We start from the raw sequence: 21,877 nt of genomic DNA on the forward strand, positions 1-21,877 counted from the left end.
TCCCATCGGGTAGAGCGCAATTCGCTCGTAAAACGTTAAGTCCCAATGGATAATTCGTTTCTCGATTCGATTCGCCCGTTTGCAGGATCCGGTCCCTGCATGGCGGTGTGGAAAACTCGAGAAAACAACACCGAACTCCGGCCGGGAGTCCACGAGGGGCAGCGCGGCAATTGGGAAACTTTTCAATCGTAACGAATCGCCTTTTCGCATCGTGTTGCCATCGGCGCCTTTTTTCAATTAAACGATCTCGTCAGATCGATCGATTTTAACGGGCTCATCGGCGTCCTGTTCCAACCAGCCGGATCGAGGTCGGTGGAAAAGTGCATGGTGAAAGTTTTCCGGGTACGGATTCGGCTAACTATTGGCCTTACCGTACCGACCGAAGCGCCGGTGCCGAGGGCTTTGTGGTCGAGCAGTTTCCGAGTCAGCGTAATTCGTTCTGCATTAACATCCGATAAATTTAATCCTCTTTCAAACTTTGCCACTGGGTTTGGGGCGCTAAGGGTTTTTTTAAGGGTCGCAAAAGGAGGCACTATTTTGTTTTAGCGCGCCAACCGTGAGGCTGATAGAACGGCACCTCCGGGTGCAACCGTTCGCAGATTCATTTTCCAGCATCCATTTTCCAGCATCCATTTTCCCCCATCTACCACGCTAGAGGTTGGTTTTTGGAGAGTGGTAAAAACTTTCACGCATTTCCCCGTGAGACCAGTGAGCGGGGAAATGGGAAAGTTTCCGCGGCAACCCAGCGGATTACAAGTGGTTACATCACTATTTACCGCTGCATCATAATCGAGTGGCGTCAGCTGCACAGCTCACTGGCATCGTCCCGGGAAATATGTTAATCCATCCGTCCGGAGGTTGGGGATTTTTCGATTGAAACGAGTTCGGTGTCGCCTACGGATGGCACCGTCAGAGCGCTTGAAGATGCGTACCTTGTATCAATATTTTGATTCGTAATCAAATATCGACATTGCAGGGCGATAACAAACCCCGTCGCCGGATCTCGTTTTTGGAGGCGAGTGTGTATGGGTTGGTTTACGGCTGCTTTTTTGCCTCCTCTCTCTGGCCCTGTTCAGGACGTTTCATTCGAGCTGAGTTCGGGGTGGAGACAGATTTTGAAGCCTGAAGCCACCTTCACGCACCATTCGACCGAGCCTCGGCTGGTGTTTTCTCATCAAATCATCGTTTTTATTGTGTGCTCCTCCTCGTAATCAAACCTTGACATAAATTTTCTTCCCAACGTCTGCGATTCCGGTCCACCGGCCCCCCGAGGGCGTTCGGTTCCGGATTCCGGTTGCAGGAAGCGATCCCACCCAGGCCGAGCGATGATGTAGCGTTCTCGACGCTCGAGCATTCCCTCGGGTGATTGATTTCAATCAATTTCACCGCTCGTTACCGACTGTTTCCAGTTTCGAGCGAGCACAACCGGCATCCCGGCGGAGGACTGGTCCTTTTTTTATGTTTTAGAACGACGCGTCTGCAAATACCGACGGTCCGGTTACGCCTCGCAATCGGCAACATTTTCTACCATGTCAGCTACTCGTTACGGGAAATGCGTGGATTAGAGTCGCTCGCAGCTCGACCCGGCTCTCGACGTGCAAGGCTCTCGGATTAGTATCCTTTCAGGATCCACTTAAGACTCCATTCTCGGACCCAAAATAGTACCTTTCTCTCGCCCAACGATTATCCTCGTTACTACGGCTTTCGGTCGGTTCCCTGCTCGTGAGGCTAGGGATGGGGATGTATGCGTCCAGGATGGATTAGAGGCCGACGCGAACAAATGATGAAGATCCCCTTCGGGGGCCCATCGGAACGTGTAAAATAAATTTCCATTTTCAATTATGTTTGCGTTTCGCTCTCTCTCTCTCTCTCTCTCTCTCTCTCTCTCTCTCTCTCTTGCTCTCCCACTCAGTCGCAGGAACGGTGTGCCGTTGTCCGTTCCCGGTTCCAACGCGTTGATAGAGCAGGTTCAATCTGAGCCCAATATGTGCGTAGCCACGGACGTAGTCGATCAGCACTCGGCTTGCGGAAAGCTGGTTGCGAGGAGCTAGATTTATCAGCCTTGCAAACACCGTGTGTGTGTGTAGGTGCGTCAAGGTGTGGCTCGAAAAACGGGCACCACATTTGCCTGCAGACGGTGGGCTCCCACGGTGCTAGCTCGGGAAAACAGACAGGGGTTTTCCATCTCGGCGATTCGGTCACGGGACTCGTCGGGATGTTGATTACTTGAGTAAATCCGCCAACCAACCTCACGTCGTCCGGCTGCGGAGGGATAGATTGGTCTTTCTTTTTTTCTTTCTCTCGCTTTCGCTCTCTTTCTCGTCTACACGTCACGTGTTCAGATGCGCGTGTTCCAAGGACGAACTTCCCCAGAGCTTGTCCCTGGGGAGGCGAGCCCTATAACCCGATTCTTCCCGCAAGATTCCACCGGCAAAACTTCGTGAATGGGGTTGTTCGGTATTGTTTACTCAGTAAATGATTGCCAAACAGTAATCTGTCCACCGGAACAACACGGTGGTTCAGTGTTTTCGGGGGGAAAAAGATTCTCGCAAGCCCGTTTGTGTGATTAAATTAAGCTTGGGACGGCCAATTACAGTCAGGTTCTTCAGGGTAGAGCGCCCCAGACGCCCAAAGTCGGTAAAAAGTGGCCACACTATAGTGGCGGCGAAGAAAAACAACCGATCCGCCGATGCTAATTAATTCCCAGGATTTCGGCTCAAAGTCGGGACAAACTTTTGTCGGCTATCACCAGCGGTGGCTAATTGACCGTCGCTGGCAGATCCGTGACAATCGGTTCCAGGCGGTGTTGTTTTTACGACGCTACGACAATGACGAAAAGTTTGGGCTCTCAATGAAAATTCATCCGATTTTTCAATGGCTTACACCGTGGCGTGGAGAATATTCGGTATTCGCAGAATGGAATCCGTTTTTTACGTGTTTTTTTTGCCACACGTATCGATTGTGAAGTTCGGCCCGCTTTGGATCCGCAAAGGCCGCATGGCCCCGCCATTATCGTAAATGGTATCGAGAGCTCATTATTTTTGTTTTGACTTTGTCCTGGGCCTTTCAGGCCCAGAGTGGAGTTGGCATTTAAATATGGTGCAACCGTTCGAACGCTACATTATCTACGGAAAGCGCCCGCGTGTGTTGGGGTCGGTTAGGTGCTCGTTTAGCGAGCATTAACATAATCCCACAAGAGGATTTGTTTGTTCGAAAAAAGAGACCAAAAGGCGAATCTCCGTTTGCTCGAATCCGGAGAATTAGTGGAACATCATCAACATCGAGGCGGAGTCGGAGAAGGGCTCTGAGGTTCACTTAAGAGACTCAAAAACATGGTCCGTGTCTAACGAATCAGCCCACGAATCCTCGGGCTCGGTGGCTAGCGGGGTCGAGCCTTGAAACCGAGCATGCTTTAACCTCAACACACGACCGATATTAGCGACAAACTCTTGGCTCTTGCGCTTGTTTCCTCGGAAAAGGACAGTTTTTAGCGCACATGCCGATTCAAATGATCATTGGCTCTCGATTTGAGTGCGATCGATGGAAGACTTTTGGAGAAGCTTTTTTTATTCACGAAACACCCCGACACCAGATAGAAGTCATCAATCATCTGCTTCGACTGGCTGAAAAAGTGCTCCATAATTCGGCACGAGAGCTAGGCCAGCTGCCTGCCTGTTTGCCAGCGAAAAAGGAATATTTTGCCCCGTAATGAGCAGTACTGATGCCGAATATGCTGATTTGGGAAACTATTACGGCACAAAAAGGGCTATATTAGCATGCAGATTATAGTTTCCGCAATGCCAAAGCTCTCGAGAGATGAAATTGATTCGACGGCATCATGAGCATTCGCTGCGATATCAGCTGCCATGCTTTCCCACTGCCTCGGCCTCGGCGCGTTCACGCAGCTATCTTCCGCCGGCAGTAGGTGATAATTTTTATTCATTCGTCCCATGTCCTCGGCGCTCCTGCCGTTGGCTGTTGCAGGTGCCATTTCTGGTCCCGGGTAAAACTTCCTTCTCACGGCGCACTGAGCGCGTGAAGATGACTGCTGCCTTACGATGTTTTATTCATCAAGCGACCGCTTCGGTGATTTTTGGAATTTATTCTTTTCATTATACCTCTCCGGTTGCCAGCTACGTGGCTGCAAGCTCAGTCGAAGCGCCGAGAAGGGAGATGTCGAATTGATGAATATTTAACCTCCACCCAGGCGCCGTCGGAAGGCATCGCGTGGCAAAAGTCGGCATCCGTCACCTGCTATATTAGGAAGCACAATTGATGGAATGCATAAAAAAGCTCCGTTTTTCAGCCGAACAGGATCTTTTCACTCCCGAGCCTAGCGCCGTTTCCGGCGACCGGTAGCAGTAGCGCGTGGGAGTGTGAGAAAAATCTGGCGGAATAACAGCCATCGGGGAATGGGTCCAGGTCCGGGGGAATTGCTTTGCCCAAGTTTATCCGATGAAGAACTTTGGATCCGCACCATTGCAACTGAGCTGCCGTCAGATCGGTAAGAGCGTGTCAGTGCTTTGGGAAAACTTGATCAATCTCTCAACCTTCTCCCGCCGACCGAGGCTTAGGGTTTTCAGAACCAGAATCAAACACCACGTTCGATTGCGGATAGCTCATGGGGCGCATTGCGACTGGCGTGTTTCAAAACTCGCCATCCCGGCCGCCGTTATCATGCTCGTTTAAATCCCCACCTCAACTGCGCCATCGGGAATTGTCCGGGTCCACGAGGATAAAAAAAGTTTCGCCGACAGGCCATCAATCAAAACTGGACATAATTGTATTTGAAGGCTCCCAGCAGGAAGACTGCACCACTTCCAAATTAGCGCTTCAAAAAGTTTCCCACCACGGCTCGGTTCCGGTGTCCGTTCATTTCTCGCTGGCCTAATTACTCCGTCCGCGGTGGTTGCGGAGCATTATCGTGCAGTGCAACTACCCCAGTCTCCGGGGAGTCTTTCGACTGAGCTGCTCTTATCGGAGCTGCAACCGCTGGCTTGACGTTGGCACGCTCCATTGTGCGTCGCTTGACTCTTGAGGGTTCGATCTCGGCATGGTGTCCGGAAAAGTCCTTTGAAATTCATCGCTAGCTGAGCTGCCCGACCGCTTCCGGCTTGGGATGGTGTTGACGATAACGCTGCTGATACTGTTCGTGCTGCTGCTGTTGATGACGATGATGATGATAACGATGATCCTAAATAGTACAGCGATCATAGTCCGCACCAAGAGGGCTCCGTGACCACGTTCTGGTGGACGATAACGAACTGACGGGCTTCCGGAGACCGAAAAAGGACGTTTGGAGCGCCAGTTGGTCGAATTAACCACTCAGCGTGGGCTCCGGGACGAGTTGCAGCTCGGTAGCAATCCAGACGACGAGGTTCGCGGTAATTCTGTTTGGTAGCGAGAGTTACAGCGGTCGGGTGGTGAGCTGCGAAATTGAGGGAAATTAAATTTTCACCCCACAGGCAAATTTCCGACCCTGCACGCAGGACGCTTCAAAGTGAATCTCGAGTCCAGCGAGGGTGATGGCGCTGGACGGGCCTGTTGAATTCTCTAATTGACAGATGTGGAAATTTAAAATCGTTCAATTCGATTACTCCCCATTAGCAGGCAGGACTTTGTTCCGTCATGCGTAGCCGAATGGCCTCGCCACGGGTTGGATGTATGCAGATGTGCTGCGGAAAATAAGCTGCCGGTGATTGATTGTCGAATTCCGCCGGGTGTTTGTCGGGGTGTCCCTCGAGAGAAGGCGTCCGAGTGGGCGTAGGAAAATCTCCCCGTTTTCCGACCGCTGGCAGATTTGAGCCAATCCCTCGCAGGAATGAAGTGCCGGACTTCATCGGACCGGCGCATCATCAGTCTGGATAACGGCGTCTAATTGACAGGGAAATGAGCTCGAAAACCGTTTATGCGAGCCGACGTGGTCCAAGGAGGCGTTCTTTTTTCTCGAAAGATAGATTGCGAAATTTAGCAGGTGGAAAAATGTAGCACAACCGGGGCTGCACCGGGTGGCGTTGGGTTGGGAAAAAGGTGAGCTTTTCCCGGAGCTGGTGTGGGAAGAAACAAAAAAGCTTGCAAGCATTTTACTCGTAACGGCCCACCGTCGCCCAGGAATGCCCATTTCCCGCAAATAATGGCACCGACGTGCTCGTTTAATTCTTTCTCTCCCAGTTCCCAGCTCCAAGCGCGGTGCGCATTAGAGCGCAAGACTCGGGATCGCTTGGCCCGTAGGTTAGGGCATTGTAGACTAGAGAACCATGTGCGAGGTCTGGAGCCGCACGAACGGAGTGGATCACGTTCCGCGTTTTCATCAATCCATCTCGCCACCGCTGGTCCAAAAGAAGGCCATGGAATCGTGGATCGTGGCTGTGTCCCTGGCACGAAGGATTGATTCCGCTTTCAACTAGGCCGAGGCTGAAAGCCAGATCGTTCCACCGATAAACGCGCGCAGCTGCAACGTCGAGCACTCGCTGGCAGAGCGAGAAACGATAAAACTAACAAACAGCATAAGCGCAGTGGAAGCAAATGAAAATTGGTGAAAATGCAGCCAACCCTTGCCCATGTCCGTGGCAAGGACCGACGAGCTCCCTGTAATTATATGCTCCAACCACCAGGGCAGCACGGACATAGCCGCAAAACGCGGTCGCCTGGTCCGAGAAGGAGCGCAAACGGTGAGGAATTAATTATGCAAATCATTATTCATGGAAGTGAAATGAATTACGCCGTTTCGCACTTTCCAGCGATGGTCCGAGCGCGCTGGCAACAGCGATGGAGTTTTCCGGGGACCTTTTTCGCCATCCCGGTTCGCTTGCCCATCTCGTGAGGCTCGTGAAGAGAAGCGTGTTCAAATTTAGAGCCTGTCGATGACGGAACCAGGATCTGGGGTTTCGCTTCTGACCAGGACCTGGGGTTGCGCTTCGATACCAGAGCGAGAAGCCGACACTTTGCCGGCCGACTTGGGGTCGCGTCCGTGTGGTGGGTGCATGAAGAATGCGATGCCCGAGGTTAGCGGTTAAATATTTATGTACAACCCGTGTTCCTCGTTCGGTTTGGGGTCGCACGAATAAAAGATGCGCGCAAAGCGTGACTCAAGCCGTCTGACGAGCGACGATGCACTCGCGGCCAGTTTTCCCAGCGTACCGACCCTAGTTGGCCAAGCGGACCCGCTAATGCAGTGCCACAGCCGCGTTAATGGCACCGGGGGACTGGCCCGCTTGTGGAGCTGATGGAAGGATGTTCATAAAATGATGCCCAGAAGCAAATGCATTAGAGTGAACACGGGGTGGCCGTGATTTACCAGGCGTGGCCGTCGCTGACGTGGACACGGACCAATTATGGGCTGGTGGCTCCATGCGAGCGAGTGAAGTTTGGGGAAAATATAATTTATAACGATATTTAATGACGTACCGTTCTATCGCCTTTGTGCTTCACGCGACATTTCAGGATCGCCGTATCGTCCACGACAGTCGTCACGTTGCGCGAGTTGACATCGTCGAAGTAGGGTTTTTCCACCGAGCCTGTCAGAGAGGACGCCGGTGACGAGAGACTACCGGCGACCAGGGCCGCTGCGGACACCGATGAAGCTGAGGATGTAGATGTTCCTCCGGTGGCATGATGCATCGCTGCTGAAGATGCACCTGATGTAATTCCTGTTCGGGTAGGTGAGAGAAACGCATCAAATATTAAGTGAATTCGGTGTAAAATCGATTGATATTGACGTATTGACGACGGATTTCTCAGTTAAGAAACGATGGAAAGTATGTCTCATTTTTAGGGCTGGCGAAACTATGTCCCACACCTGTTCCGTCCGAGTTACTGAGACTCAATGAATAGTTAGTTAGCAGAACGGACGCATTTTGTGATGAATTCTGAAGCAATAAAGGATTCTTGAGGCATTAGAAAGGTATTAGAATTGCGCTCCTGAGCTAACCGAGTCAAATCCTTACTTTACAGCTAATTCCCTAAACTCCTGTTTCAATGTACACGGACACTAAATGGAAATTACATCAACAACTTTCCCTCTAAATTGCACTTGTAAAAATTTCCGTCATCTCGCTACAACCAACGAGGAAATTAAGGTACCAATTTTGATGTATTGTGCCGGATGAGATTCAAAGTTACTTTGGAACTTTTCATTAGATCCCAGCGCACATAAAACAATGGAGGTACCTTTGAAGGTAAAACATGTGTGGGGTATTTTCAGCGCGTGGTTTCTAAATATATTACAATTTATATTGTGCTTCAAACGAAATAATGAAATGTTTCGTTACCATGCCAGGAAAGCTTGCGCATGCTTGAAAAAAGAAACTTGATATTTTAATTAAACTTGCCGAAGCTTGAAGCTAAAAGAGTGCCTTTCCTGATCCTGCGCTACAACGCGAGAAGCGTGGGGAGAAATTTTTATACACGTCACGTTTAATGAATTAATTTGCATACGTGGCCGGATTGAATTGGCCGTGCAGGGATGCTTCACGATGGTATCGCCGTTTCATGGGGACCGGTTCACCGTAATAAAGGTGTTGAGTTACAGGCTACTGCCATGTTTTTCACGAGAGCCTACGAATTTTTCCCTTCTACGCAAACGGTCAGATGCGAGCGTCGACGGCAGGTTGTTGTTTGTCTTTCATGTTTCCCGACGTATGGCTGCAAGAGCTGCTCTTGGGTTATTCCACCTGGCATAACCCTGCCGGAAGATTCACACACCCTGTGGATTCACACACTCAAAAAACCGCTGTTGATTTTCTGCTGCACTTATCGACGCATGCTATCTCTCTTGACTCGAAATTCAAGGGAATTCGAGCCTTAAAAAACATGAACTCAACACGTACATTCTTTATTCATATAACAGGAGAAAACTCATGCAACTTAACACGCATTTTGACATTGATTTTTTTTCAATTTGAATAGTAATAAACAAGTAACGCAGTTTCCTACTCTCGATGCACGTTAACGGGCATAGGAGTGGGTTGTTTCAGCGAGCAGCTTAATCGGTGTGAAACAAGGTGCACACGCCATTGAGGGGTGATTTGAGTGGAGCCCGTTAATGTGACAGGTTTTATGTTTACGCGATGTTTTACTATCGCGCACTGTTTCATAAATGTCCGGAGCAGACCCACAACATCGTGTGCAGGAAGTCATTAGCGCGTCGTGTCGTTCGAGGGCCATGAAATTCGATAACAACTTCATTTAATTGGCGTCTTCCAGCGCACGGGGTTTCCTTACGAGCCGTGAAATGGCTCCTGCAATATGGCGTCTTCGCGAGTCATAATCCAACCGATTACCGGCGTGTTCGTTGCAGTGACCTTGCGCCTGCCTGCAAGAGTTGATCGATCGCTCATGCAAAGCACACCCTTCGATGGCGTTGGTGGCATTTACGAGTTACCATGGTGTCCAATCCAGTCCCACCGCAGCCTACTTGGGAGGGAGCTAAATTTTCCCTGATTTATGATCAAACCTGGCAAACAACACGCCACTTATCGATCATTGGCGGTTGTTTGTAGCGGCTTGGCGCTGGTTTACGATGCGGCAGGGCACCTCGAAAACGGGAAGACTTCCAACGGGACGCATGTGTACGTACATGTGTAATTCGGCTGTACCAGCGTACATTGGATCTTGGATCGGTGTTCCGTAAGGCGAACGCTGTCGTCAAACGACGTTCATTGAATCCATAAATAAATATTGCATCGTAACCGGGATTCCCGACATCCAGCTCCTGCTGCACGAGTCTGTCCTGGTGGTCGTTTGAAGCGTTTAAACTTAATTTGCTCATAAATAGGCAACGGCGAACTGTTTGGTGAACAAGGCACCGAATGATATTGTCTGTAGATTCGGTGTGTCCCGGGTGCCGAAAGGCCACACACCGAACGGAGGCAATATGTGAGGCAATCATAGGGACGACCGGCCCAGCGTCTTGGGTCTCGCAGGGTCGAAGATGGAACCAAACCTAAGGCGAACGTACGGGATGCTTGCCGAGGCGTGAGTCCTGCAGCTTGTGGATTTAATGTCACATAATTTAATGGTCGCAATAATTTACAGGCAGATTTTCCAGCCCATCGAGGCAATCGGGACCGGAAGGAAGTGCGAGTCGTTTGCTGCCATCGCTTTGTGAGTGTCGATCGGAACCGTGAGTGCATTGGTGGCCCACTTCCGGCGAGTCCTTGAAGCCAACGCTGAGGCCTTTTCGTGTGGGTGGAGTAGGTGGCAAATTTATGTTCACAGCACTACCCCCCTCAATGCCCAACCAAACCCCCGTGAGCTAGCATACCTCCGTCAACAAAGCCTCGTTCAATCCTTTCTTCCAAGCGCACTTGGAAAACACACAAAATCTTCCACCCAGCCAGCCAGCCAGCAAACCAGTGATTGACGGTGACTCGAAAAAGGCACCCTCGAGGATGGGCTGAACGACCAACACGACTTTGGAAACGGCGAAGGTGGCAAAATTGCACCATTTTCGTTCAGTCGAATCGGCAATCAAGGAAGCGGAGAGAAGTTTGCGTAGATTTCATTTTTCTGGCATTCGAGCGAATTCGCTGCGGAGGGATTTCCGCTTCACAAATCCCGTTGCTGTGTGGCGGTGCTGGAGCCGAAATATTCTCGCAACACGTCGACATAATTAGCATGGAAATTATGGAAAGTTTTTCATTTTGCCCATCCAGCTTCTGTTTCTCTTTTTGTGCTTAATTGCGAGTATATTTGAGTAGGCGCAAAAGAAAAGCCCGTTAAGGTGGAAGGTGTACAGCTACACTCGGCGTGGCTTACCGTGGCTTCTCTTCAATTCGCTTCTCATACAATATAAACTTTGGCTGGAATCAAATTGCTTCATTTTGTTTCATCGCGAACGCCGCTGTGCAACGTACCACTCGAAATGTACTATTCTCACCGAAATCCGGAGAATCAAGAGTAGAGCAAAAAATCATTTTTCTAAGAAATAGGACTTGAAAGATTTGCCAGATTCGTGCATCACAGTCATTCTTAGTTCGTTTATTGAAAACGCATGGCCGGAACACGTGCAATGTTGCTGCAACAACGAGTTCAAGTGATTTCCAACACCAAAGCTAAAGCTGCTTCACCTCAAAGCGTGATGCGTACAGCTTAATAATTCGTGCCGTGCACGAATGAGCGAAGTTTTTCAGCTGAATATTTCTTTTGTGAAATATTTCAAGCGCACTACGAGCCTAAAATATTGCAAAGTTTCTATATAACAACCTTACTATCCTCAAAATCACCGCTCAACGAAATCTGTGTTCGGTTGTGCTCGATTCCAAAATCGATGTCCACTGACCAAGGTAGGTTGGGGAGGGCCAAATCCCACCAGCGAGATGCTCTCAATTATGCAGCGAACCCAATGTGAACATAACTAAGCGGTCTCTCGTGTCCCCTCGTAACGCACGAGCCCTTGGAATATGTTTATTTGATTATCTGCTCGGTGATTAACTTTTCCGTACAAAACAATCTAATGAACACCAAACAACAATTGTTCCTGGCGAGCCACACGGTGCTCCCGGGCGCCATTGGGACTCGAAGGAAAAACCACCGTAGGGTGGTATCGACCGAGTTGGGATCAGGGCACCTTTTGGGTCGTTTGCGTGCCATCGTGGCTTTGTTGGTTCACTGCTGGCTGGCTGCTTCGGTGGGTAAATAATGAAAAATTGTCGATGCACCATTGTCTCCGTGCGCCAGCGGTGGAATGGATTTGGGACACGCAAATTACGAGCTTCCGTGCAAAACTAGCCCCGGCTAGTACAGGCATAATGTGCCTAGGGACTCCCGGGCCAAAGAAACCACAGCACTGGCTCGAAACCCGTGTGGGCTGGTCAGGTATGCACGGGCTGCCGAAGGCCCAGTAGAAACCAAGGCTCGTCGCTCGTAGTGTGGCTCATAAATCGAACGGAAAACCACACCAAACACCAGCATAAGAAATATTAATGATACGGTCGATGGCAGCGGAGATTATTCTTTCCCACGCGATGCTCATCCCTTTCTTGGCTTCACCAACACGACTTGGTCTTGGTTTACCGGAACATGCATGTCTGGGTGGCAAGCGGAAGCACCCGCTCCCGGAAATCGTGAGCTCTAGTGGAAGGATTTTGGGGCCCTTCAATCTCCCGGGCCTCCTCGGTGTAAGGGTATGAAAAATGTTTATTACGTTTACCCGCTTAATCGGCAGCCCGGAAAGCAGGGCTGCCGAAAGCGATGCGATCTCAGTGGACCCTTCTGGCCCTGTACGGAATCGTTGCCACCCAGCGTGTGTGGAAACGCGATACCGGTGGGTGGTGAAAACAACACCGGCGGGAATCGTTTAATCGTGCGGCCGAAAGGCTCAGAACGCCGAGCATAGATTATTTCCGGCAGTAAATGAGATATTTTAGGAGTGTAATTATTAATGAAACTCACGCGTGTTCTCCTTCGCAGGGTTCAGCTGACCTGCGGCATACTCGCCTTTCTATCCCGTGGGCCCTGATTTGATGCATGGTCGGTAATGGGGAGCGAGTTAAGAAAATTGAATCGAAACTAACTTTCTGTTGAAATTGAAACCGTAATTAAACGGAATCCCAAACGCTTGGAGTACGGAACCTGCTCTTTAAAGCGGTAGATCTTTTGGTGGTAGAACAATACGCAATTTCGCAAAAATGTTGACGCTCGAATCGCAACAACTACGAGCGAATCGCAACGATCCGAGCTCTGTTTTGCTTGCCAGTGCCAATATAAGCATGATCAAGCTCTCTGTGAACAGCTCTCGCTACATCACAAAACGCATGTTATGCTCAGGTTACGCATCAGATACAGTTTATCGTTGAGGTCATATTTTTTTTCCTGTAGCGAGCTGTCGAAGTGGACACGTCTAGAAGCATGTCCTCAGGGAGAAAACGGGATTTCTGAACAGAGTATTCATGGAAAAGTGCTGCAAAAACACTTCGATGCTAGCCAACCGATACGCCATTCGATACATGGAGGAAAACAAACTGGCAACAATTCGCCAGGCATGCGAATCGGCACCCGAAGAGCCGATCATTTTGCTTAAGGACATCCCACCCGTGCGTGATCCTCGATTTCTGCAGTGTGTGTGTGTGTGTGTGTGTTTTTCTGCCCTTGTGCAAGAGCGCCCGGCGTTGTTGTCAGGCATCGAGCATCATTGAGCTCTTCGGTAACCCGGCGCTTTGTAACAGAGTTCGGTGTAGCTATTTATACGAGACGTTACATTGGCAATTGCAGGAGTAGCAAAAACCCGTACCGGTTCCGAGTTTATCGAGCTGGAAGTATTCATCAACAGTGTGAGTGACTGGCACGGCATTCGACGTTAAACATTCATGCCCGTCCATATGGTTTCGACACGCAACACTGGAGGAGCTTGCCAACGTTCCGTAAAGCTTAAAGCAGTGTGAAAATTCGCAAGAGCCGCACTACAGGTTGGGTTGATCCGCTGCAGGCGTTCTGGGTGCATAGGGATGTTAGAAAAGATGTCGGAACGTCTAGACCCTGAGGTGATGAGTGGAACTCAGAGCACCCATCAGTCGTTTGTTGGCATATGGAGGTTGGTGCATATAAATTGTTATTTTTACCCTTCTCGTTTAAGCATAAGAGTAAGAAAGCACATGTATGCTACTCCTTGATTGCCTATCAGACGAGACGCAAGGTCTTCTGCCTTAAGGAAAGTCGAGAAAAACGTCAACGTAGCTTCTTCCGCTAGGTACGCAAAATCGTTTGATAATCAATATTAGTAAGTGGAAAATTCCGATGATGGAATTTTAACAAACTTTTAAACAACTGTAGTTGATTTTGTACACTACGCTAGTGAAGGTTCAGTTTATGACAAGGCTTGGTGGCGAAAGACATATTCGATAGTCGTTGACGTAAAAGTAGACCCCAAGAAGACACTTAACGTGTAAGTTTCGCCAAGATGCCTAACCAAATTATGGTGCATTTCGAGCCGAGGGATTGCCGGGCATCGTTTCTGGCGCCACTTTGCACACTCAATTTGCTGCACGTTGCGTTGGGCAATGTTTAAGTACAATTTCTTCGCCCACAAACCGGCGGCCAAAGACCACCTGCTGATCAAGGTGAAGCTCCAAAGGCAAAGTTCGAAAGGCACCCTCGTCGGTTCGAGGACTGCGAGATTCTGCTGCTTCTAATCAAATTTGGAAGCTGACCTTCATCGGTGGTTGCTGATGATGTTCGTCATTTAAAACAAATTTGCTGCGAGGTTAGGAGGTAACGAGCGATGCTTCAACGGGCCAAACCGGTTGGTCCTTGTGTACGTCCGACCTCGAGGCTCGCCACGTCGGGCTGCCTAGGAGCTCGGGATTAGGAGAGGGAAAAATTCAATTAGAAATTATCCCTCCTTCCTCGTAGTTCCGCTGGCCGATCCAAGGCGCGGTCAACGAGATCGTCTGCAAGATGTCGCTGTACGGCCGAACGGGTGGCTAATGTTTCGAACAAATCCAGTTCAGCGTCAGGGTGGCTGTAGACCCACACTGACATCACGTATTGATCGCCTTTTATTCGGCCTTCGGAAAGTCAAACGGTCCAGAGGGCCCAAAGTCCCAGGCTGGCTGGCTGGCCTCACGAAACTGCGTTTAGCAGAGGGAAATTATTTAATTATTTAATCACGCCACATGAAGACGAACCCGAAAGCGCAGGCCAAAACTTTCTCTTCTGCAGGCGCGGCTTTGGAACCATGCCTCTGCCGTTTGCGTCTGTTCATTCATAATTTAAATAAATTACACCAAAATCGCTGTAAAGCGGGGTGGCCTCCTGAGCGCCTGAGCGCCGAGTGCAAAACTTTTCGGGAGGCGAAATTCATCTTCTGGGAGCATTGCCAAACGCACGATGATAGGTAACCGGTTTCTTACCCATCGGCTACCAGGAAACTTTTGCTCGAATTACTACCCATACTGCCGTGCCCGGCGCAACTGCATCGATACTGCACTCACGATCCGTCACGCTGTTCCAGGGCGTTTACTCGCCCGACTAGGCGAAGAAAAGCTGCAGTAACCGACCGACCGAGCAGCGCCCGGCCAAAGGATGATATCTTTTCAGACGCAAAGGATAAAGTTTTCGCGAGCAACTCGGGTGCAATGGCCGCATCAGCACCAGCCGTTGGATCCTTCTAACGACTGTTGTGTCATAAGTTGTAAGGCATCTCCGAGGGCACTGTGCGCCATGCCATGCCGCCGGTGAGTGTTTTCGTGCCGATGGCAAAGGTGCTCGCATGCTCCAATGACTCCTCCATGGAGACGACCACACGATGCATGCCTATGCTGGAATTGTGTGTGTGTGTATGTGTGGGAAGAAAATTTGACAAAACGTGGATGAATTATGCATTCATTCAGCCATCATAGGCGGCCCCATTCGCACCAGGATAGATGCAGGGGAGACACCGACACCGACACTGACAGCCTCACAAGGGTTAGGTTCTGGCCGTTGGCATTGTTCGCGCCCGACGCTGCGATGGAGAGGTGCGGATTAGGAGAACAATGTCCGTCCGAAACTCAGTCCGCGTCTCGGATGCTGATCCCGAGCTGGCAGACGAGCAAGTTTCGCGGCCAACACGGACAAAGCATTCTCGGTGCGGATCTGTCAGGACGGCGCTGTAGGACGCCGCTGTTATCACGTCTTTTGGCTATGAATTGATGGAGATTAGCGATGAATGGCAGTCGAAGCGGCGATTAGTGCGGTGGGTTTAGTGTGCGCTTTGAAAGACGCTGATCAACGTGCCCTCTAGCTTCCTTCCGGCCGTTGGGGTCGCTTGCCGCAACCCGGACCGGACATAATAGGATTTCGGGATGCACGTTCGGAAAAGTTTCCGAATGAAAGGCGAGCGTGGGTGGGTGCTAATCGCCGTAAAGCGTGGTGGAGTGCAGGGAACCGGGGCGCAAGTTTGTAATCGCATCGTACGGTACATTGTGCACGTCCCTTGGCCCAGCGAAAAGTTGGACAGTTCGTCAAATTATCATGCGGGTTCATTGGAAGCGGGTATTAATCTGCGACTGCTGCGGTAATGCATGTAACGACCGGAACGATCGTGTAATCCGGCTCCGCTTCGTTCGAGCTCGAAATGTTTCGCAATTGCACCACAACGCTTATTGCAAGTCGAAGAAAGGACCACCATTTGGCCCGCATTGCCTGCCAGTCAGTGGTCGTATCGTGACGACTGCTTGACGTGATTAGGCCGATGTCCTTTAACGCGTACTGCAGAACGCGATGACCTGAAAATTCAATGGTGTCGCCATATTTTAAACTCCCGCAATGCCTAGACAATGTCTCATTATGCTGGTTGAAGCCAAAAAAAAAGCGAACATTTTGGAATAAAGTCTAATTGATTAAATTTCATCGCTGGCCAGGTAACCGTACACAGCCACGGCTGATTATGGCTGGGAGACTTGGTGGGTTTATCTTGCCACAATAAACCCTATTATCATTTACTTCATCATTGATCCCGGTTGCATCTGACTTCAAAATAATCATCGCTTCAATGGGGTTGCTGCAATCGCCCTGCTGACGTCCTGCGTTATCTACACAGAAATCTGCTACATGCGTCAAAGCGCTGTTGGGTTTTGAGGGCTCGTGTGTTCGAGAATATGCACGTAAATTAATGTTGATTCATCTAGCATGTGATCCCGGCAGCGGAAATGATTATCGAGGTTCGAGCTTCCAGAATGGGATTAGGTGTCGCGTGGAATTTTGGGCCGATGGGTATCGGTGGAGCTACGCATTTTCCCTGAAAACAGACAATGAGCCGTGGTATTCAATGGAATGTCCATGTGGTTAGTTTGGTTAGACAATGGCACCTGAGGAATAATCAATTAAAATCGGTCACCGGTCACGATGGAAGGGTGGTTGAAAAAAGGACCCTACTCCGGGCGGTAATCGATTTAAGAAGCGTTGATTGAGTTTACACCGCACCTGTTCCTTGCCTTTGGTGGGTGATTGCTTCCGAGGCGTCTAGGCGCTGTAAATTCCATCGAACCCAACCTGACCTTTACATTTTCATCGATAAGCCCAGCACTTGAAGCAGGTTCGGGAAAATATCGATAGCATCCCAATCTAGGGGTTGCTGGCCGGTGTCTACCCTTCGAGCAACCCTTTCCAATCCACTTTAGCCTAGACCCGTGGGAGTTGTTTTCGTATTTATGAGTTATCATTACGGTCGAGTCATTCTCGTCCCTCCTTTCGTTTGCCGCTTTGGTTAGCGGGAAACTGAGCCAGGTGGAACGGTGCTGGCAAAAAGGCCGCAAAAACCCAGGATTGAGGTTTTAATTTTCCCCAAAGTGATCCCCGAGGAAATCCTGCGCGTAGCCGTATTGAATGCTGAACGCCGAGGATTGGGGTTGTGTGAATTATTGAAAAGATGGTAAAACGGAGCAGGGACGAAATTATCCTGCACGTGTATGGAGCTCCTTCGAAAATGATATGCACTGCTCGAAGGGTTACAAAAGATGGAAAATAACGCTCAAAATCCAGATAACCGCCCGAGTATGGGTTGAAATTGGATGCAGAGGTTGAACGATAAATAAAAGTCACATTGATACCTGGCGACTCTCAATGATCCGGGTATTTGGGGCGATTTTGCTCCTTTTCCAGGTGATTAAGAGAGTTTCGCAGTTTCCTTGTTTCGAGCGTCTGTTTCACAGGCAAAAATGCACTCGAAAACAAAAGAGGAAGCAATGAAAACATGCGGCATAAGTTGTGAAATTCCACAGTAAAACAATCCGGGTCCGAAATCTAAAACCGAAATTGGATCAATCTAAGGCAAGGCCAGACATTCCAATGGTGGCTTGTTTGTAATTTGTTGATGGCGATAGCGCTCAAACTTACAACGGCTAAAGCGCCCCACACATGAGTAGAATGATGGTGCAAATATTGCAAATGAAATACAAATGTATAGTTTGAAATCGTTATACGCCCAGTCTGCGTGTATCTATTCGTCGATTTGGCTTTCCAAAGTATTCTGCAATTTTCGGACAAGGTAAAAGCAAACGAGCTGTGATTAGATTTGATTTTTTGCGTCTACATGTAGACAGCGAAGCCACGTTTTATTTGAGAAAATGTGGGAAAAAGAACCACAGGGCGCCAACACGAACGGCGACGCCATCGAGGATTGATACAAAATCACATTTAATGTAGACGAATGAACGACTCGCCGGGAGGCTTCAGTTCGGGCAGAAAATGCGCCACACTCAAATCGAACCCACCGCGAAATGAATCGCGACACGCATGTGAACGAGAGAAAAAAAAACAGAAAGCAAAATGAACGAAAAGGAATCCATCCACATAAGGGATCGTGACGTTTGCGCTGCTAGGTGGAAATAAAATTTGAACACAACTCTAGCCACGGTGCATGCGTCTCGAAATGGCTTCCCGTATGCAACAAAAACATATTTATTGCCACGTGACCTGCATGTGGAGCCAGGTTGAAGGGTGGTTTTTTTTTCACATCTCGTACCATTTCCACTCACTAGGTGTCGTAGGGGGCCAAAACGCGGCACCGAAAGAATGCTGGAATGGCTCGGTGGAAGGATTCCTTTTTTCCCGTTTCCCGTTCCTTCCACCGAATGTTTGCCAATAACCAACACTGCTTTGGCCTCGGGAGAGGAAAATTGGCTTTTACTGAAACCATCCCTCGTTCCTGTTGCCACTCCACTCGACAAGGGTGGCCTTGTACCGGGCGCACGCGATTGCGCCATTGAACGGATGAGAATAAATCAGATTTTTAGGCAAAGCGAGAAAAAAAAACTCACTCGCTCGCCTCGGCCGCCTACAAAATGTCGCTAATTTTTATCCCACGACCGGGAAGCGCGGGTGTGTTCGTGCCGATCGGTGAAATTGATTACAGTAAATGAAATTGCTTACCGGGAGGAGCCCGGCGGCGTTTTGGATTGATCGAATCCAAATGTGTCGAAGGGCGGCCGATGTATCGTCGTCGCTGGGACACAGCTCCCATGCGACCGACTCTAAATGGATGGGAAAGAGTCAGGTCGGGAGAAGGAAATCGAAAACGAGCAAATAGTTTGGGGCGGAAGCCTTTCCAGAGGCCGGGCAACGTCAGGACATGTGGACGACATGAGGCTGCTCGAATCGATTGCTACGTTGGTTTGGGCAACGTTTTGCAAGCCTGCTTGATAGCACTTTGGGAAGAATGCTCGTACTGGTGAGAAAGGCACGTGATAAAGCAACACACAGTGCTATGCTGTGCGAATGTGCACTGTAGGACTCGGAAAAGTGCTTCCTGCGTCCGTGGCAATCGTTAATTTCCGCATGCATCACTTCAAAGTGGGTGAAAAGGGTGTACTTTTTCGATCATCTATCGGAGGGCTGCTTTCGCATGATTCTTGGAAGAAGCGCCGGCCTGTGGTCTATAGCAAAGTGGGTCAATGTATAATTAAGTAATCAAAGCAGTACCACCTAACTGCACATCTCACACAGGGTGTTCAAGTGTGCTAACGTTTTTCTTCATTGTTTTTCGAGTTCGAAGACAGAATGAGTGATTTGAAATACCAGTGGTTCTTGATCGAAACTGCATTCTGCTCTTCCAATAGCTACTTGATTCAACCTACTATGCAAATGATTTTCTAATAGAGCAAACGTTGTACGTGTGTGTTTTTGGGCAGGGAAGAAAATGGTTTGTTCTTCCAATTTGTCGATGCACTTCAAAGCGTCCGGTGGTCTACAAAATTTAAAGCAAACGCTCATTCACTCTGTAACAGTTTGGCTTGCTCCATTCTATCATAGCACTAGCGCATGGCACGCCATCGTTACCTTTAAGTGGTACGGTTTATCACCTTACTCTCACCGAGGGGCTTTTAGCTACTCCATCGGCTGTTGTTAGGCTGTCTGGTGTTTCAATCGAGAGTGGTGTGTGTACTTTTTGCTTCTAAAAAAAAATCTCCAACCCAAGCAGGGAAAGCGCTTCTCGGCACGCTGCCATGGTCCTATTTCGAGGCAATGTATTACCAGGATTTATTTGTTTTATTTTCCTGCATCCAGAGGGATCCGTGCCATTCAGCGCCGGTTCTGGCAGCTGCAAGGCTGCAAATTCACACGCCGTACCCTTCGCGGTCCGTGCTGCGCCGATACCAAACGGATAGCAGCTTGGGGTGAGTGAAAAGTGCAAAATAAAAAAGCACACCATCCCAGCCACTCGTCCTTTGGCGACAGATAAACCATCTTTCACAGTTCCAAACCCGTTTGCTCCCGCCTGGACCCTGGGTGTGGCAATGTCGTCACAAAAGGAAGCAACCCTCGAGGGGTTGGTGGCTTCGAGACGGAAGAATTATTGTCATACGGATGGAAATTGTTTCTGATCGCATCCATTTAATGTCAGCATCGGGAGCTCACCGATAGCGAGGGTAAAACCAGCGAACCAGCAAGGACTCGTCGAAAAGAGACACCTTAAATAAGTGTGCGTGCGCGATGGCGCAATCGTTGGGCCGCTGTCGATGGCGGAAAGCGTTTGTCGCGCACGTATGTTTCGCAATTTTTATTTTATTTTTTTGCGTGCCCACTTTGTTTATTCGCACCAGCACAAGACGATGGCAAACTGGGCCCCGGAAACGAAGGCAAACAGATTTGCCCGAAATGGATCTGTTTATCGCAGTCGCAATTGGCGAGCAAACTTTGGAATTGCCTTCCGGTAGAAAGAAGGAAAGAAAGAGAGACAGAGAGAGAACACAGACGCAGAAAAGTGCCAGTTTCAATTGTAACTTTATGCCGAGCCTCGGTCGATCGCTTTTCCGTTCCGCTTGGTCGCAGGCCGTAGACGACGCCGTAGACAAAACAAAATGCCCGACAACACCGCCTGGCCGACGACGGCGGCTGTTGTCGGGAAAATGCCAATTAACATGGGTATGGGAAATTGCGCATGAACGCCGGAGCGCATAAACATCGTTCAAGCAAATTAGAACTAGCATAATGTGACGCATGCAAAATGATCAAACAACTTTGGGGAAGCGCGAATAGTGTAACGAACTCATGCCAGCGTTCGCATGTGTGCGCACGAATCGATACAACATTGACCTCGTACATTGCCGCATTTTATGCTCCATTGTGCTGTCTGTTGTATTGTGGTGTTTGTTGCTGGGCTCGAGCGTACAAGTGACATAACATAACGAGAAAGCATATCAGCATATCCTTATCGAATGGAATTTTCTTTTAATGTCCTGCAAACGATGTCACTCGTCACAGTTTGCTTTGCATTAAAATCGCTTGCATTCGCAAACAACGCGCTGTCATCGGAATGGATAGAACAGCTGGTCCTAGAAACATGCACCTGGCATTCACAAGCATTGCACTCACCGTAATGGTGCCCTTTTGGGGCATCGGGCTGAACCAGATCTACGCCAGGTCGTCGCTCAATTCCGGCCGTTGCACTTGCACTTGCACTGGCCGCGGCTTGCACTACCTGGCATACGTTCACGTTGAACGTCATCAGCAGAAAGGTAACCAGCAAAGTTCGCGAAAATATAGTCGATGGCGTGGAAATGAACGGATTATAGTCTCCGGCCGCACTCCGGCCACAACCGCACCCTCGACCAGTGCTCCGGCGGCACCACGAGCCGCTGTCCTTTCGCGCCATCATAGGCGCCATTAGCATGGTGGTGGCAAATCGTTTCCTTTTCCGGCACGTCGCTTCCGAGCGCGGGCTCACAAAAATGACGGGAAGGCGGAGTAAAATTATCACCGAAAGTTTGAGGCCCTCGTCGGTGGAACGGGTTGGCTTTCTTTTCACGTGCGTATAATAAACGAAGGCCCACCGCGAGCCCTGCGAGTTCCTTTAGCGAGAGACGGCCTTGTTTCGTCGGCGGTTGCAGACTTTTTAACCTTTCGGCTATTTTTCACTCGTCACCGGCGAACGCGCCGGTCTCGCTTGCGCTAATTTTGT

The 21,877-nt window shown here is 49.6% G+C and overlaps 1 protein-coding gene across 1 annotated transcript in view; it reads right to left on the reverse strand.

Annotated features, from left to right (window-relative positions):
* The window catches only part of LOC128721168 (uncharacterized), a 57,646-nt gene extending 36,057 nt beyond the window's left edge, over nt 1–21,589 (reverse strand). The window contains exons 1-2 of the mRNA XM_053814893.1: nt 21,292–21,589; nt 7,408–7,649 (exon numbers count right to left, since the gene is read on the reverse strand). Coding sequence (XP_053670868.1) covers nt 7,408–7,649; nt 21,292–21,589 — 540 coding nt within the window. The remainder of the gene's footprint in view (nt 1–7,407; nt 7,650–21,291) is intronic.
* Between the last annotated feature and the right edge of the window lie 288 nt (nt 21,590–21,877).

Source organism: Anopheles nili, chromosome 2, assembly GCF_943737925.1.
Source record: "Anopheles nili chromosome 2, idAnoNiliSN_F5_01, whole genome shotgun sequence".
In the NCBI taxonomy this organism is placed as follows: domain Eukaryota; kingdom Metazoa; phylum Arthropoda; class Insecta; order Diptera; family Culicidae; genus Anopheles; species Anopheles nili.